The sequence below is a fragment of the Argiope bruennichi genome, chromosome 2 (genome assembly GCF_947563725.1).
Source record: "Argiope bruennichi chromosome 2, qqArgBrue1.1, whole genome shotgun sequence".
In the NCBI taxonomy this organism is placed as follows: domain Eukaryota; kingdom Metazoa; phylum Arthropoda; class Arachnida; order Araneae; family Araneidae; genus Argiope; species Argiope bruennichi.
The window spans coordinates 56347013-56365646 of NC_079152.1; the positions used below are offsets into that span (position 1 = coordinate 56347013).

General features: G+C 31.6%; 1 protein-coding gene across 1 annotated transcript; it reads right to left on the minus strand.

The window, feature by feature from the left end:
• Positions 1-3272: 3272 nt before the first annotated feature.
• Positions 3273-4661, minus strand: LOC129962196 (uncharacterized). Its single transcript, XM_056075936.1, has one exon. It carries the CDS (start codon positions 4659-4661, stop codon positions 3273-3275), a length of 1389 nt encoding a protein of 462 aa, XP_055931911.1.
• Positions 4662-18634: the final 13973 nt, after the last annotated feature.

Consider the following 18634-nt stretch of genomic DNA (forward strand, 5'->3'; position numbering starts at 1 on the left):
TCAAATAATACAAGAAAGAAGTTCATTTCGTCTTCTTTAGGACTCATTCGTGGAATGATATTCTGAATCCTGATTTTCACAGTCATCAGATAATAGCATATATTCCGCTAGCTATATTTTTGCGGCTCTTTACCTCAACTTAAAATTTTTGAAATTCGAAAGCTAAAACTACTTTCTTTCTCGTTCTCTCTCGCTTTTTTTTTTTTTTTTTCCGTAGGTCGCGGTGGCCTACTGGTAAGGTCTCGAGTTCGAAACCGGAGGGATTCAAGTTCGAGATCCGATTCCACCGAAGAACCGTCGTGTAAGCGGGCCTGGTGCACATTAAATCCGTTGGGGCCAAGCATCCTTCCGCTAGTGTGATGTGGAAGCTTGGAGAAGGGATGCAAGCTCAGGTGTCGTCCTCGTCATCTGACTTTGGTTCAAAATTACGAGATCCGTCCCAAAATTGCCCTAGTGTTGCTTTAAAACGGGACTTTAATGTAACTAAACTAATTCCGCTCTTTTTTTATTTGCATTGTTGTTTTCGCTTTCCTTTTTCGCGCTGTCGTTCTGCTACTTTTTCTTTTATTCCTTGTTCTTCTCTTTATGTTTTCTTTCTTCCTCTTTTCTAATGGTACCAAGTAATTGATGTGTAAATTTTTCTTCATAATCAATTTACACTATGCTCTAGCTTTACAATTAAATTAAATTCTTCGACCAGTACTTTCAAGTCAAGTTTCTTACTCCTAGATAAGAATGCCATGCTGAACATATTAACTTTAATCGTCTGTTATTCGAACTTTCAATATTCCAAAATTGATTTCTTAATAATATCAAGAAGTTTAATTTTGAAAGATTTCTTTGTCGGCAATAATATATGCTGTTTCCTATTTAATTATATTCTGAAATTCTAAATATAATTACTTTCCAATTTTTAAAAATCAATCTTAATATCATAATTTAGTTCATTAGCTCAATATGTAAATTTAAAGTACTTTATCTATAGTGTAAAACTGTTGTATCATCTTTATAAATGTATATTGAATATTTGTATACATAATAAACAGCTTAAATAATTTATATAATAACTTTTTCAAGGAAAAAAAAAACGTATAAAAAAATCGTTTGCAATTTTTCAAAATATAATATCGCACTACATATTCATCGAAAATTATTTTAACAATTTTACTACACTACAATAAAATAGTTCTGTATATTTGTATTTCAAAATATTTGTAAGTTGGGTTAGCCGTGTAAATATTCACACGCCATCTTGGCAATAATTATAAAACAATATTGGCAATTTGGCAATTCACTCGAATTCTATTATACCAGCTTGGCATCTACAACTACTAATTAATCATTCAAATGCCTGCTTGGCGAAATCTATAACATATTTGCCGGTCTGACAATGTAGTGGAATTCTCTTGACCTGGTTTGACATTGCAGCTACATTTCCGAGCGCCTGAATGTAAGAACAGTTTATTTTGTGTCACTTACTTAAATTAACTTAAAAAATTAATTAATTTTATGTCATTCACTTATTATATATTTACATTATTATTTTATATAAATATCTATTATCACGGTTAAAAATATATAAATATTACCACAAATAAGTGTCTTTAAAAATCAACATAAAATAATAATGTTTAAGTATTATTTTATTAAAAATTATTAAGTAGAATGTAGCTTTCCATATATTATTACTGATATTTGCTAAAAAGCTGAAATTTATATTAAAATTTAATATGAAATTCAAATGAAATAATAAAATCTAATTAATACTTCCTAATATGTATCAGATTAAAATCTTTATCGAAAAATAAATTCATCTGATGCGAAGATTTCTTCTAGAAGCAATTAAATCATTGCAATAAATGGCATCAGAATGATCTGCAATACAAAATGGCGCTTCATTTGTTTCATACAGAGAACTCTATAGGGGAAGAGAAAAAAAAAAAATTGACAACAAGATTGTTAACTGACCTGCAACTGAAAAATGACGTTGTTTCGACAGTTTGATTTGGAAGACCAGCACAATTTTTCTCGAAAATGCGTTCTCAATTTGAATAACTTGCTTAGTAAAAGAAGAACAACAAAATCTTTTCTAGATATGCGGTCTTAATTTACAAATATCTCGGATAGAAACTCTGTTAAAGTCTATACTATACAGTACACTCCCGAGTATCCGGCTTAATGTAACCAGATAACAAAAAAAGCCGGATAGGCCGGGTTTCTATGAGCTAATTTCTTTATCCCCCAATACCATAAGACAAAGTTTTTATGCCAAATGTATTACGTAATACTTATTTTCTCATTTCTTATTGAGTACTAAGCCCTCCATTTATCTCAAGCCATATCGAATGTGAACGCGGCCTGGCAACGTATCGAGTTAAAATAGAAAACTCTGTACTGGTAATTTAAATATGTTTATATACTGCAGCGCACGTTTCCAGAATTTATTAGAGACAAAGTAAGTTAAAGGATATAAACTGTTCACATTTTAACACAAATTCTGTAATGCTCAACTTAAATGCAGGTAATATAAACAAAAGATTAAAGTACATCGTAGGCTTAATTCTTAAGAAAATGGATTCAAACTGGTTTTATTTTTCATTGATAAATGATGATGCAGATAAGAAAAGGTAATTCTAAGATAAGAGTCAAAACTTACAGTTTTTAGTTTTTGAAAAGTCCTTAGTAGATTACTGCTTCTGCAATGCGTGGCCTTCCTCATTTAATTATCATAAAAGAAAACTAGGCCGGATAGTCACGCACTGGATACTCGGGAGTGTACTGCATTTCAAAACATTAGATTAAATAAAATAATCAATTCTAAAAAAATAAGTATTTATTCTTGACTTCGAAAAAAAAATTCCTCTCCTTAAGCTGGAAGGCAAAGGTAGATTCTTTTTCATCTAAATTACTATTTTCCAATTCCCATTCAGTCCGTAGATAAAAGCCAATTGGAATGATCTCCCCAAAACATTCTCGCATACTCTCCAATTTATTCCCCCCCCCCTCCTCCTCCTCCTCTCTTCGCATAAAATTGTGGATCTTGGATAAGGCTGCGAATACTGTAAAATATCTTCAATAATTACTATGGATGTGATATGAGAGAACACTTTATTTGCAATTATTTACATAGAAAGTTTCGAAAGCATATTTACATCGAGAAAGCGAAATCTGAATTAATTACACTTTGGAGTGGAGTTGAGTTGCAACTAGTATGACGCTTACATAATCTCCCACCTTGCAATTTTATGTAGTACCTGAAATTGCAACAAAAGTTATAAATCGAGTCTGTTGGGAATTTTAATACGCCGGCCAGCTTTAGTGACAACATCAGGAGTTACTTTGGTTATATAATCATCATCTTCACTGGAATCTTGATCTGAAACAGCTGGAGTTGCAGGAAGTTGAGTGTTTGTGTCTTTATCCTTTTGCTGAGCAATGAATGGTAATTTTTCAGAACTTCTGATTTCCAAGGAATAAAGTCTCTGGAATGGTCTTAATTTTCCCCCTTGAGCTGTTCTTACTCTGGCGACTCTTGAATGTCCATCTGCTCCAGGGAAGACTTCAGTTACAATTCCTAAGGGCCAGTGAAGGCGTTTTCCATCAGTTTCAAGGAGAATTATGTCTCCAACATTCAAAGATTCATCTCGGGTGTGACGACCTTTATGCACTAACATTGCTAAGTATTCGTTGCGAAATCTCGTTCTTAAATCATGCCGTAGTTTTTGAATAAAACGTAATCTTCTATTTAGGCTTTTACTGTCGATTTCGTCTAAATCAGTTGTATCACTACTAGGAATGCCTTGCAAGAAACAAGCAGGTGTCAATGGCCTTAGACCTTCTGAATTATCTTCAATATATGTGAGAGGCCTGGAATTTATTGTAGCTTCACAGTCACATATAAGAGTTTCCAATTCTTCATAATCAATACTCTTTCGGCCCAAAATTCTCCTTAGCATTTCTTTTAGCATGTGAATCATCCGCTCCCACCATCCACCCCACCATGCAGCAGTTGGAGGGTTGAAATTCCATTTAATTTTCTTGATAGTGGAAAACGACATGATCTTCTCCCAATCTAGATTTTTCAAGGCATTACTTGAACCAATGAAGTTGGTGCCGTTATCAGTGTAGATTATATTAACTCGATCTCTCCTAGCAAAAAATCTTCTTAAAGTCATTATAAAGGCTTCCGTGGACAAGGAATTGACTAACTCAAGATGAACAGCCCTATAAATAGCACAGGTAAAAAGGACAATCCATGTCTTTTCTCCAGAACGCAAAAACAATGGGCCTGCCAAATCAATCCCTGTGACTTCAAATGCTGCAGCAACTTTTATTCTATTTTTAGGAAGAGATGCTAAAGGTGGCTCCGTAGGTTTGGCTTTAAATCTTTTGCAAGTAATACAATGAGAGCTTACTTGTTTTGCTATTTTATTGACAGAAATAATCCAGTAATTTTCCCTCAAATCGGAAATGAGAGTTCGAAGTCCGGCATGCTGCAACTCACAATGTTTCTGGTGTATCAATCGACGTATTATTTCATGGTTACCTGGCAACAATATAGGACACTTAAAATTCTCTTCTTCTCCCAGTATGAGCTTAGTTCTAACTTTAAGAATGTCGGAATCGTTTTTGAAAGTTTGTATATTTTTCAATGCTTTCATCTTGCTTCCTGCAAAACTTTCCTTTTGAATTAGCTTTAGCAAACAGTTTTCAGCTGATTGGACTTCTTCATAGGTTAGTTCGGTTTCCTTACATTTTTCTTTAAGACGACAGTTTTTAATAAAACGTAGTATCCAAGTCAGCATTCTTAAAATCTTTGTATATTTGATATGCTTATGGAATATGCTTTCGAAACTTTCTATGTAAATAATTGCAAATAAAGTGTTCTCTCATATCACATCCATAGTAATTATTGAAGATATTTTACAAATACCTTGAATGATGTTTGTTAAAGTAGAGTATACATCGCTAAGGCTACCTTACATTTATATAATTTGAAGTTAACTCTCAACGTAATTATTGTCTTTTTTAAAAAATTATTTAAAAAAAGACAGTAATTATCAAAGATTAATTATTGTCTTAATTAATCTTTGTAAATTCCTTTTTTGGCAACATTATTTCTATTCTGACTCATTATGTTTGTGACGTCATTATGTTTACTTTCAGATGTAATCTCGGTACGAAAAGGAATTGTTCGTTGTAAGTTATAGAATTCTTTTTCCTGTGAATGTTGAATTTTATACTTTTAAACCTGTGAATATATATCACTGCCGTAGCAGAAATTTTATGTATATACCTAAATTCTGAATGAGTTTTAATTAAAACTGCTTCATTAGAACATGCAGCGCAATGAATTATTTACTGGCGTCCGCATACAATTTATCAGAAAGCTAAGTTAGTGTCTGATATGAAATTTCCAATCGATGGAAAAAGAGGCATCTAAAAGGCATACTTATGTTTTCCTTGTTATATTACAAGTCGTTGTTTTCGAACATCTGATTCGCTGGAATTAAGGGTTGCATAAAATTTCAAATGAATTTTTTTGTAAGTAATTTATTAGCTGCGAGAGCAAAGTATTTTTAACTTTCCAGTTTTATTCAAATTATATAACTCACACTATTTTAGAAATCTTAGATAGTTAAATTCATTGTGCTATATGCCTTCCTAATTTTCTACTCATTTCCCCTCAAGTTATAAGTTCAGTTTGGAAAAGGAAGCGATTTAACTTCAGCTGATCCAGGATCATGCTTGTTAATCGAAGCACTTTTGTAAAAATATAAGGAGAGAAAAAAAAAAAAAAAGAATAATTAAAGATTGAAGTTTTAGATGCTCTGCAGAATATATTATTTCACAATAAACGTAATATACCAGAGTATAATTCAATAAGAATTTTTGTGTTTCGATTTTTAAAAAAAAAACATTGATGTACAATGAAACTTATTAACGAGTATAAACTGTTCCCTAATCTGAAACAATTCCTAATAATGTGAAACATTCGTTAAGCAAAACAATTATTTCCATGGGAACCCATGTAAAATAGAACAATGCGTTCCATTCCGAAAAATGTACTCAAACAAATTTATAATAATGTAATTTATTATTTATAATGCAAGCTTTATTTTTACAAGAAAATTCTCTAAAGATATTTCTCTTTGACTGTGCTTCAAAATTTGAAATAAATGAAACATAACGTTGTCGTTTAATGCATTTGTAACGCACATAGTTACTGTCTTGTCAGGGTGATGCTTTTCACTAAATAATTTTCCATATTTTCAGCATTTCTCTTATTTCGTTGAAAGCTTTTAGCTCAGTTTCATTTATTATTTCTCCGTTTCTTGACCAAATTTCCTCCGTAGCTTTTTGCTGTGACCCAGAATTCAGCTTCATGAGATCTTCGACTGTTCTGTCTATGCTCATACACTAACTCATCAATGTCGTTGCGATTCACACATGTTAAAAATAGCAAATAACAAATAATAAAACAAACTCACATTCTTCCAAGAAAAAAGATTATGACAAAATATTTTCAGAACAACTAAAAAAATTCCTCTCAGCAAGCTGGAAGGCAAAGGAAAATTCCTTTCAGTCTAAGTTACTGTTTTCTATTCCTTTCAATTCTTAGACAAAAACAAATGGAAATGGTCTTCCCAAAACATTCTCGCATACCCTCCAATTAACCTCCCCCCCCCCCTTCCTACTGCATAAAATTGTGGAGTTTAGATAACAAAGCGAATACCTTCCATGGCGTTTACCAGTAGAATACAAGGTAGTTACAAAATGCGTATCTGGTAATAGTTCCAAAATACAGATCTTTGGCATGAATCTAGCAATTTTACTGAATCTATTTTGAGAATACGTATTTTGGACGCTTTTTACAGACCGATGCACGAAAAATTTGACATCTTACCCAATTAATTTACATAGCATTGTACATATTTCATTTTCTGGTACTTGTGTATTAACCACATACCAGTAATCAGTCGTTAAAAATAATTAAAGATCTAATTTTAGTAGGGTCTTTCGTAACTATTTTTGCCAATGGTATACGACTAATGATACATTAATATAATTCTTTACTACACTAAAAGGCACACACTGAAAATAGAAATCTCAACTTAGCATTGTTTACAGATTGCTTAAGGTTTATAATCTTAAGCTTGAATGGAAACAGCATTTTTATTAGAGAGCGTGCGACAAAATTTCATTGAGATCTCTGCTGGTTGTTGTACTAAAGCCATGTTCCAACGACTTGTGCGTCTGCAGATATGCCACATTTTCTCCGCTTTCCCCTCTCTTGCGGTTTTCCGAGTTCTCTGATGTCTGTGGACGCGATCCAGAGTTTCCCGCAAATTGTTTGTAAACTGGACAGACATCAAAGAACCCTGAAAACTGCAAGAGAGGGGAAAGCGGGAAAAGTGCGCCATGTATGCAGACGCACAATTCTTAGGAACGCGGCTTAGGTCATAAACTAACTCTCCGACCCGCCCGAAGGCACACGGATAAAAACTGAATGACCGGACCACCGCAACAGCAACACTCGTGGAAACTGTGGTTGAGTCTTAAGGGTCATCACTGGCCACAGTACAACACTTCCCTGAGGAAATACGTCTCGTCATCGATGGGAGGAGCCAGATCTCCACCTTTATGTCTACTCACAGAGGTGATGAGAACCAACCACCATGCTGGAGGCTTCTCACCCTCAATTACGGTGGTTGTACTAAAATATTTTTCGAAATTAGAGAGGAAAACGTCACTTTATTTCAATATTGAATTAAAAAATCTCGAACAAATTTTGAAAACTATTTCTCATTAAGAACCTACTAAACAAAAATTAACTGCATGCAGAATTTGGTAGTTTTCCGTCAACGATAGTGATCTCGAGCTCAAAATTGAGTCTTTTTTTTTTGGGGGGGGGGTGAGGGTTCCAAAATGATCTACCGCAATATGGAATGTATTGAAAGATTTTTTTTTAACCATTTACGTCGCATCATTGTTGTCATAATTTACAGACACCAAGCTGCTTATTCATATTATTATGTTAATATTAGGGCACGGCAATTGCCAACGGGGGAGCCAACTAATGAAAAGCTGCTAAAATAATAATAGAAAAAAAGTGCCATGTTTTGAGAATAGCTTAAATGGCAAGAAGCTAGTCTTGAAGAAAAACAAATAGCAATTAACTGGGGAAAATATCAGATTATCTTACTTCCTACGTTATGAGAATGTCTTTTGAAGATAGTATAGAAAAAAAAGAAAAGCTTCTATTAATATAAAGCTTTTTTTTGTCGTAATAAAATAATCACAAAATGATCAGACCAGGAATTAAATGCGCCAAAAATTGCGCGTCCTTCAGTTTTGTTGCTGTTATTTTTATTTTGCTATCAGTATTTGTTTATATTTATGTGCTATATTTATTTATTTATTTTGAAATGGAATACAAAAGATATTTCTAAAACCCATTTTTAATTTGTCTTGTTTCACGTTTCAAATAGGGTTTGTCGGTTTTCAAACTCGGTTTTAAAAAAAACAGTTTTTTTAAAAGTAAATTTGTCAAATTCGAAAACCGGTTTTTAAATTTAGAAAACCGGTTTTCTGGAGCACCTGAATATTTCTCAATAAATAAATAAAATAATTTTTTTTAATTGAATTTTATCGGTTGAGACCGATTCATCTAACAGCTGCAGACTTAGGGCGACGAGATGCGAATTTATTAGCAAGTGAAGGTATATTTGAATTTCTGTTAATTGAACTAAAAAATTTAAACACTGAAATAAGTTTGAAATTATCATATGCTTTAGAAGAACGAATTCAAGAAAGAAGACAAGTAGAATTTATCAACTCTTTTGCCTGTATTTGCAAAATCCACAAAACATTTCTAGTTCAGCGAAGAAATCTAGTGTACTTTCTTTAGCTTCAAAAACAGAAATTATTAAGTTATCTGGAAACCGATTCTGATGAAAAGCAAACCGAAGATACTACATCAGAGTAACGCTTTTTTTAAAAAAAAGCCATAGAAAAATCAATTCTTAAGTTTCTTGAAGACCCTAAAGAAAAACTTACAAATCCAAAGACACTGAAAGATGAATTTTCATTATTTGCGGCAACGAATAAAAGAACAAAAATTATAGATTTGTTATTTGATGCCTCGAAAACTATAAAACCAAGCAAGCTCAGTAGCTAGTGAACGAGTATTTTCAATTTCAGGCATTATTATGTCCAAAATAAGAACAAGACTTGGCCACCGTTCAGTGAATAAATATCTTATGTTTTTTTAAATCCTATTTTCTTAGGAGAAATTAGAATGAGTGAAAATAATATGAATATTATTTGAAATTTTTGTTTGTGTTTTCGTTATTTTGTGTAAGTAATGTGTATATGTAATCCTTAATTTTTTTTATATTTTGACTTCAATATTGATTTCGTTTTTTGTTATTTTATATCAATTAAATAAAATATTTTTCCCTATTCTATTTTTTTTGTGACAAAAATTCGAAAACCAGCTAAAACCGGTTTTTTGGAAATATTGAATTCGAAAACCGGTTTTTCAAAAAGTCGGGTTTTGTATAAACCCTAGTTTCAAAGATGGAATTACGTTACCGATTTTTCACATAATTCAGAGAAATTTTGTATACCTATTTTTTTTTAGATGATAATGCATTATTTCAACATTTTCATAAGTTAACAATTCATCGCTTGATAAAATTTATTCCTAAGTCGGGCTGTGGTAAGGACTCGGCTTTGGAACCGGAGGGTTTCAGTTTCGAGACCCTATTCTACCGAAGAACCCTAGTGGTGGACGTTAAATTCGTCAGGGTCAAACGTCCTCCCGCTGGTGTAGTGTGGAAGTTTGGAGAGGGGGTGCCAGCTCAGGTGCTGTCTTCGTTACCTGACTGCGTTTCAAAATTACGAGATCCGTTCCAAAATAACCCCAGTGTTGCTTTAAAACGAGACGTTAATGTAGCTAAACTAAACTATTCGAATGTTGTCATATGATAACGAATTAAAGAAAAATTCATCATAAGATTCCGTAATACTCATGTTATTTCATTTAAAATCAATTACTAAATAGGAAATAATTAAACTGAAATTCTTCTTTTTAGTGCTGTAATAAAAGTATTCTTTAAAAAACTGTTTTTCTTAAATTTGTTTTCACCTGAAATGTGATCTCTGTATGATAGCTCAAGAGGTAATAAAACTCTTTTAAATCCTGTCTCTTGGAAGTAGTTAATCTTTATCTTTACTTACAATAAATATGAATGTGTATGTCTGTATGCATGTGTTAGCCTATATTTACTTTGGAGAATGAAAATTTGTGCCTAGAAGCGATTTTTTTTTGAAATTTTAACTAGAATTTTAATTAATTAAAAATGAAGCGAGATTTTGGCGTTTTTCCGCGAAATACTACAGTACAAAGCTGTTTTTGATATCATCTTAAATTCAAAAAAGGATGTTTCCTATGTTACCAATGTTTTAACCTATAAATTAAGCTTCTATTTTTAATTAATTAAAAAATATTTTAATCATATTTTCCAACAATTTGCTTCGCATAAATGAAAATAAAATTTAACCTGCACTAGTGCGTTATGAATATGTGGGAAAATTTAGCTTTTATCAGTGCATTGCTATCACGTTGACAAAAACTCATTCTGAAAGATTAAGTTAATCCTTACTGCAAACGAAACCTAAGAAAGAGTAATATTCAGCACATGTTTGTATAAAATGAAATAAATATGAAAGACGATATTTTCTTAAAAAAATGCGAGAAAAAAGTTTTTTTCTGATGTTTTAAAAAAGCTATACTATTAATTCAATAATTCAGTTTTATTCAAAGCATACATAATTTATTAAGCATAGAATGTACTCTCTAATCAGAACTCAATAGCAAATTTCTAAAAATTTATGAATTGGCTTATATATCTGATAAAATATGGTCTAGATCAGAGGTTCCCAAACTTATTTTTCTCGTGGACCACTTTCAAAGTTTTACTATTTTCGGTAGACCCCCTGCTGCTACATTTCTACTGTATTTCCAAAACTCCTTAAAAATATCACCCTAAATTGGGGGTGTTAAGAAGAAAAAAAAAAGTAGCACATTTTCTTGTGTCCTGTTTATTAAAATAATACTTGTGGTTATACAAAAATTATAAAAATTTATCATTACAAAAAATCAACAACTGACAAAAAATCAACAATAAAAAATAGTCACACTTTTAATGAGACGGATGTATTTGATGAATTGACAGCAAATTATCAATATTTGGCTTCAGTTTTGTAAGAAGTAATCTCAAATCTCCCCGTTCTGTGATGTTCGATCTGCTCCTTTTTTTTTTTTGTTAACAGGTTGGTAACGGCACTAAAACTTTATTCGACAAGATATGACGAGGGAAACGCTATCAAAAATTTTCTCGCAATTTCCCACAGCCCAGGATATTTTTCGGGGATTTCTGCCTGCAGCCAAAATGTTTGATAGCCTTTTTTAAATTCCACCTTCAGTTCCTCGTTGGTGCTGAGCTCAAGTAGCTCCTCTTGTAATACCACATTAGCCTCTTCCGTTTCTAAACAAGCAAGCAGGTCTAAACAAGCATCCCGGACGAGCGGGCGCAAGGGCGGCACTTTGCAAGTCTCGACATGTGGTGTACACTTGTACTATTATCTATTGTTCTATTCAGTTCTGTGTTTGAACTGAGTCTCGAATATTTTTGAGTACTTACCTAGTGAATGACGCTACCTGCCTACGTTGATAGGTAAATCCAAGCCAAAATTTTTGTTCTTTATTATGAAAACCAGAAAATTTTTCGTGGACCCTCACTTACAACTTGTGAACCCCTGTTTTCTTTTCACGTCTACGTGGACCCCCGTGTGGTCTCCTGTGTCCCTTGGGGGTCCACCTGGACCACTTTGGGAACCTATGGTCTAGATTAAATAAATTAACTATATTTGATGTAGTTTGAATTAATAAATGCTCTGATGAATTACGAATTTAAAATTTTTATATATATCCTCTCTTCTGTGAATCACGTTTAATAAAATATTTTTGAGATATTAATATGTTAAATAAAAAGAGTCCTACTTTTTTGCCATTTAAACTGATTGAGTTATGAAAATTTGAATGTCAGTATTATACAAAAACGCGCGATTTTTGATCTCTTCATCCACCGTCTTGAAATAAATACGCTAATCTGGGCATGGATCCCCAAGACTGATTGTCTAAAATAATGAAAATGTTGATTGTCGGTAAATAATGATATTCAAAGCTTTATAACTTGGTCAGGCTTGATCGAAGCAGCCTGAAACGTTAGATTATCAAGATAATTTTATTAAATATGATTTACAGGATCGAAGGACAGTATAAAATTTAGATTTCATAATTGTTTTCAGAAGTGCATTTATTGATTGAAATAAAATAAATTATTATTTACCGCATTTAAATTGTTTTGGAGGTACAACTGAATTATACGATGAATCAGAGAAATTTTTAAAAATAATTCTTTGAAATATTATATCAATTATATAAAAAATTATTTTGTGGTATACATAAGATACAATGCAAAAAGATTCCATTTTCTGTAATCATATTTAAAAAAAATATATGTTTGGTTCCTGCATTAAAAGTTTTCTTATTTATTGAAGTTTTATCACTTCCATTTCAAATTTAAATTTACATCTTACGGCAGCTGACAGCAAATTAAAGAGACATATAGAACAATGAGCAAAATATTATAAGGCTTGTATAATAATATGTGACTATCGAAATTTGTTGCTTAAAAATATTATGCTGAAGAAGCTATTAAGAGACCAAGGTACATAAATATGTAATTGAAAATTCTGTAGAGAACTATTCCTGGCTAATAAGCTGATCGCCAAAAGCAGATTTTTGGTCAGATAAGTTATGCATTATTATATGCGAGAAAAGTTGTGTAACAATTTAGTTATATTCAAACAATGTTTTGTTTTGAAAATATTTGATATTTTTGAAAAAGGGTATCGCTATAAAATTATCAATAAAATCATTTGAAGAACTAGTAAGTGACAAATCGTTGAATAACCGCTAAATTACATATTTATGTATGGATTTCATTATAATATTTTTTAAAAAATGCAATGCTTTAAATATGCCAATTCTATTTCGTTCAACTTAACAGACGAATTTTAAGTTTGTTCTCTTGTTGTATAGTAACGAAGTACAGAATACATACTTTTTGCTACAATATTGATTACATTGTAACAAATAAAAGATCAATCATCAAATTACCACTTAAATTATCAATATAAAGACAATATTAATTGATATATAGAGAATAAAACTAAACTACCAGACGTACCAAATATATTTTGACCCCCAACGGTTGTCCTTAATTTTTTTCATTGATTAGTTTATTTATCCTGAAAAAGAACTTAGTTCGAAAACAACAAAAACAACATTTTAATAATCGGAATCGAGTTTTGAAAATTTAATTTTCTAATGTCTTTCTGAGCTTGTGGTTTTATTTTGAGCTCTTGGTAAGTAACGTCTTGCGCTAGAACGACGACGTTAGTTTAATATGATGCTGAACACGTGATACGCGTATCAAATGACCATTTTAATTACCAGATGTAGATCCCCCTATCGTTTTTTTATGTTGTTTTTCAAAAATCACCTGGTTATGAAAGTCACATTTCTTTTGAAAAAGGTCTAGAAGGAATATTTTTAACAGCAATATCTACTTGCACTTGGAAATTTCGTGTAAATGTTTCATTTTTTAATGTTGTATTGACAAGAAAGAAGTAAATGATTACCCTAGAAACTTTGAATCCTTCTTGTATTATTTTTCAAACACGGGTTGTTTGTGCACGAATCTAGTGAAAAAAATTGTCAACTGATTTCTATATGTTATTTTTGTGTCATGTATATTATTTTAAATATCGTCGAATGACTCCGAAGATGTTTGCGACTATATATTCTTATTAGATTTTGTTTGTTTGTTTCTGAACAACAGCCTTTTTATTTTATTGGCGCTACTTTGAATCGTACTGTAGATAATAGAGTACTGTAGAAAGTTAATTTCATAGTTTATTTTTAATTGTGTTTTCCGATTGTTTTGTAACGAAGTATACAAAATATCACAATTGTCAAAAAATTCGAGATATGGTCTGATCTTCACATTTCAGGTCTCCCTGAAACTGAGAAACGCGTTTTTGGAATTATATCTGACTCTGACCATGACTGTTCAAAAGTGTTTTGAGCTGGATGGATGAAATTTGATTTTTAATATCTACTTCAAATTTGTAGAATTCTATCAATTTCGAACGAAATTTATTCAGGGGAAGTCTGTTTGTCCAATTATCTGAATATAAGTTAATACAATAATTACAAAACGGAGAGAGCTATATGAGTTAAATTTGATGCACAGATTTAACATCAAAACTGTAGATATATGTCAAATTTGAAACCAAATCCGTCATATTGTTGACGGTCTGTTTGTTTGTACTTTCACAAGCATGTAAGTGCGATAAAGCAAAAACTCAATACTTTTTGGTACTTGAGCATAAATAGCATCTTAGCGATTACTCGTCACATATTGCACTCTAATAGGCACTTTCGTAACTATGTTTTTTTTGTTTGTTTTTGTTTTTTGCCAATGACATTTTTTTTTTAATAATACAAAAATATATTTATTAGAGAATATGTGGAATTTAGGAATGACTACTACGAGGAAGACTACTGTCGTTGGTTTATGATATGAATGACTGAATTATTGTATTTGTTTGAAATTATTTTTTGATGACTGAATCGGAATGCTATGTTTATGGCAATGATATAATTTAGAAGAATTTTATATTCTTAAATTGCTTATTCAGATATCCGTCATTTAAGTATTAACTCACGCTTTGTAAATTTGAAGTACTCGTTACACTTGGTCCAGAAAGCATTTAACCGGCATTTAGGCATACGCTTTAATTGACACGAACGTAAAATATATAAAATTTGCAAATTTGATAAAATTATAATTATTTAGTAATATTCTTAAATACTATTAAATAAATTATAATATTATTAAATTAATAATATTTTTCTTATTATTAAATAAATTATAATTATTTAATAATATTATTCTTTTAATCGAATAATCATTAATTAATATTATAATTAAATCGAACATTTTTAAATCTGGATGTCATAGATGTGTAAACCTTAACCACTTCAACCCGCTGGTGTGATGTGAAAATTTGGAGAAGGGGGCGCCAACTCAGGTCCCGTTCTCGTCATCTGACCGCTGTTCAAAATTGCGAGGTCCGTCCCAAAATAGTCCTAGTGTAGGGACGTTAATAGAATTAAATTAAACTAAACTAACGACTCCAATTTCATTTGGCTTTGACATTGAAATCGATTCGATTTTCTGTCTAAATGATGTTTGTGAATGTGGTTAAATCTATTTCAAATAATTAAGATTATATAATATTACTAGCATATTATAATTAATGGTAGATAATTATAACTATTAAAATTAGAAAATTATTTAACCTGTATTACTAAATTAAATTAATCATAAAAAATGCGAAATTATTCAGTTTAGATTTATTAATAGATTTGATAAATTGTAAAAAAGACTCAGAAACATAACAAGCAGCATACATGTTCGTTCAGTGTCGAACAAGGGGCCTTAAAAACCTATATTATATTAACAGATTTGAGAGCTAAATTTTCTAACAAATATAGGCCAAGCGTTTTCATGACAGGAATCTTGAACAAGCAATCAATAATAAAACTAAAATCATTTTGACTTTCCCATATGAAAGAGAAAGTAACATAATCATAAAAAAAATTTTACCTTAAGATTTTGATGAATCTTTATGTTTAAGATCACCTCCCTCTGCGCTTGAAAAACATTTTTAGGAGCATGCCTGCTTGCAAACAGAATAACACAAAAACCGAAGAAACTAGATGATTGAAATTTGGAATGTGATACAGACACCAAAGCTACCAATCTGTATCAAATATTGAATAAAATCTTTTACAGAAATTCTGTCAGTCTGCTTATCTATAAAGAGCACCCGCCGGTGGAGCACCTCGAAATGAGGATGAGATGCTTCCAGCATGATGGCTGGATCTCTCCACCCTGGAGGGTACACTAATAGGTGGGGGATCTGACTCCTCCCATCGATGACGGGACGTACTTCCTTCGGGGAGGGTTGTACCGTGGCCGGTGACGGCTATTAGGACTCAACCACAGTTCCCGCCAATGTTGCTGTTGCGGCGTTCTGGTCATTCAGTTTTTATGGTTTAAATCCGTGTGCCTTCGTGGCGGGTCGGAGAGTTAGATGGTTGACTTATCTATAAAGAGCAAGATAACTAAAAGACACATTGATCTGTTTGAAAGAATTTTGATCATATTGGGTTTATCATAAGTAGGGCTGTGCCGATTTTCGATTTATTTGGAAAAAAAAATCGAAATTTTAAAAAATTTATTTTTTGATGCCAGTTTTTGAAAAATATAGAAATAATGAAAGCATGATTATGAATAACAGTTCATGATAAATTGCGATAAAAAATCGATATTCACAGTTAACTTGTGTTTTCGATTTCGTTTTGGTTGCCGGGTAGTATTTATTTTTGTTACTCTTCATTCTTATTGTCCTTCATGCAGAATTTTTGTTAATATTTCTATAAATACTGCCATATTCTAATATACAAAAATAATTGTTTTAAACCAAATGTTATAAATTGTAACATGCAGACATTGCTTTGCCATTGTAGCATCACTTTATTAAAGGGGTTTCAAAAAAATTATTTTCTAACTATTTTTATTCAAAAGAAAAGAAATATTTTTATTATATAAATTGGAACTTCCTTTTATTTGAAGTCGTTTGATCAGTCAATATGTTACGAGATACTATTTATAACTTATAATAGCTATAAATAAATAATGATATCACGATATATCGAAAAATATCTATATGTGTTGGACGATATATCGCGATGATAAAGTTCCATCATCTCCAAGCCTTAATCATAAGGACCCTGAGTCAAATTTTGGATCAAATTCTTCAACTTTCTGTCTGTCTGTCGATCTGTTTAAATATACTTCTTTGAACACGATAATTCAAAAATTGAACAAGCTAGATAAAAAAAGTTTGGTAAATATTGACACCAAAATTTTAGATATAAATCGAATTTTGGACTCCATCGATCAAATAAAAAGCATACTCAATCATAAAAAAAATCAAAAAATGATACTCGATTCCCTTTATTGTTGATGAAGTTAAATACAAACCGTGCCATATCTTAGAAATGTATGAAAAAGTTGAGGGGAGAATACTCTGACAGCCTTTTTACTATAAGTTTTCTCAGCTTACTAAATAATGATAGGGAAAGTAAACGTATTCAGAAAAATATACATACTATTTAAAATTTCGTAGCAAAGTACATTTTATATTTATAATTTTCTATGCAATTTTTTGAATGCTGTTCCTTGATTGGTTGGGTGTGAGTTTTAATGGCGCAACAGTATAAGTATGGTTAAAATATTGGAAATCTTTTGTAAAATGTTATGTTAAAAATTATCGTACCAATTGATATTAAAAAAAATACATTGAAAAACTGAATTGCACTCGATAAAATGTTGGAAAATGCTAAGCAGACAAGGATTGGAGAAAGACAATTGATAAAACTAGATATATCCGTAAAAGTTAAGCTGATCATTGGATATTATTCCAAAAAATGAAATGGACTAATTTGAACTGGAAATTCTAACTCTAGATTAATTTTAGTTACAAAAACTAGTTTAGACTCAATACGAGGGTTACTTTCGAGCAAGTCCTGGTTACCACAGGGCCTGGTGGTAAGGTCTCGGTTTCGGAATCAAAGGGCTTCTGTATAATACTATGTAATATTGAAGAATGCAACATTTTCTTAAGGTGCGTGACATTTCTAAACAGAAACTTGAGCTACTGAAAAGCAATCAAAGGAATTACACCCCACAAAAAAAAAAAAAAAAAAAAAAAAAAAAAGGGAAAAAAGGCAAATACCTCTTCGATTAATCCCTATTGAGTGAAAAATCTTTCTTTTTTTATGAAAAAGAAACCTCTTTGAGACGAAAAGGAATCTCGAAAGGAACGTGGGTTCTTTATTGATTCTTGGAAAGATAATCATTAGCTATTTGTTCCATTATATTGTTTACAATGTGACACTTATTTACCTTCTCTGCGTTTGCTAAAAAATTTTTCAAATGAATCCTTGAAACCAAATTGGAAGGAAAATAAATGAATGAAATGCGCTTCATTTTGTTGTATTGTGACTTATGGTACTTTACAAGCTCGCTGACAGTTATCTGCCAGCGATTTAAGCCGAGTGAGCGTCTCTTGTTTTTTCAGTAGCGCCACGAGTACGACTTAGCTACTTCATGCGTCACATTTGCTTGCACAACCCCTTTATAAAGGGGGGAACATTCACACACCTCAAGATATAACACAGAAAAAGAAAAACCATGCCCCAACCGTGACTCGAACCCGCGACGCCCAGTTCACTGGGAATACGCGCTACCTCTATGCCAGGATACCGGCGATGAGCTTCATAGATTCTTAGTTTGAATAAAGAAAAAATTGCATATGAAAAATTGAGAATTTTCATACATTAAAAGCGGTTTGAAATAAAAAC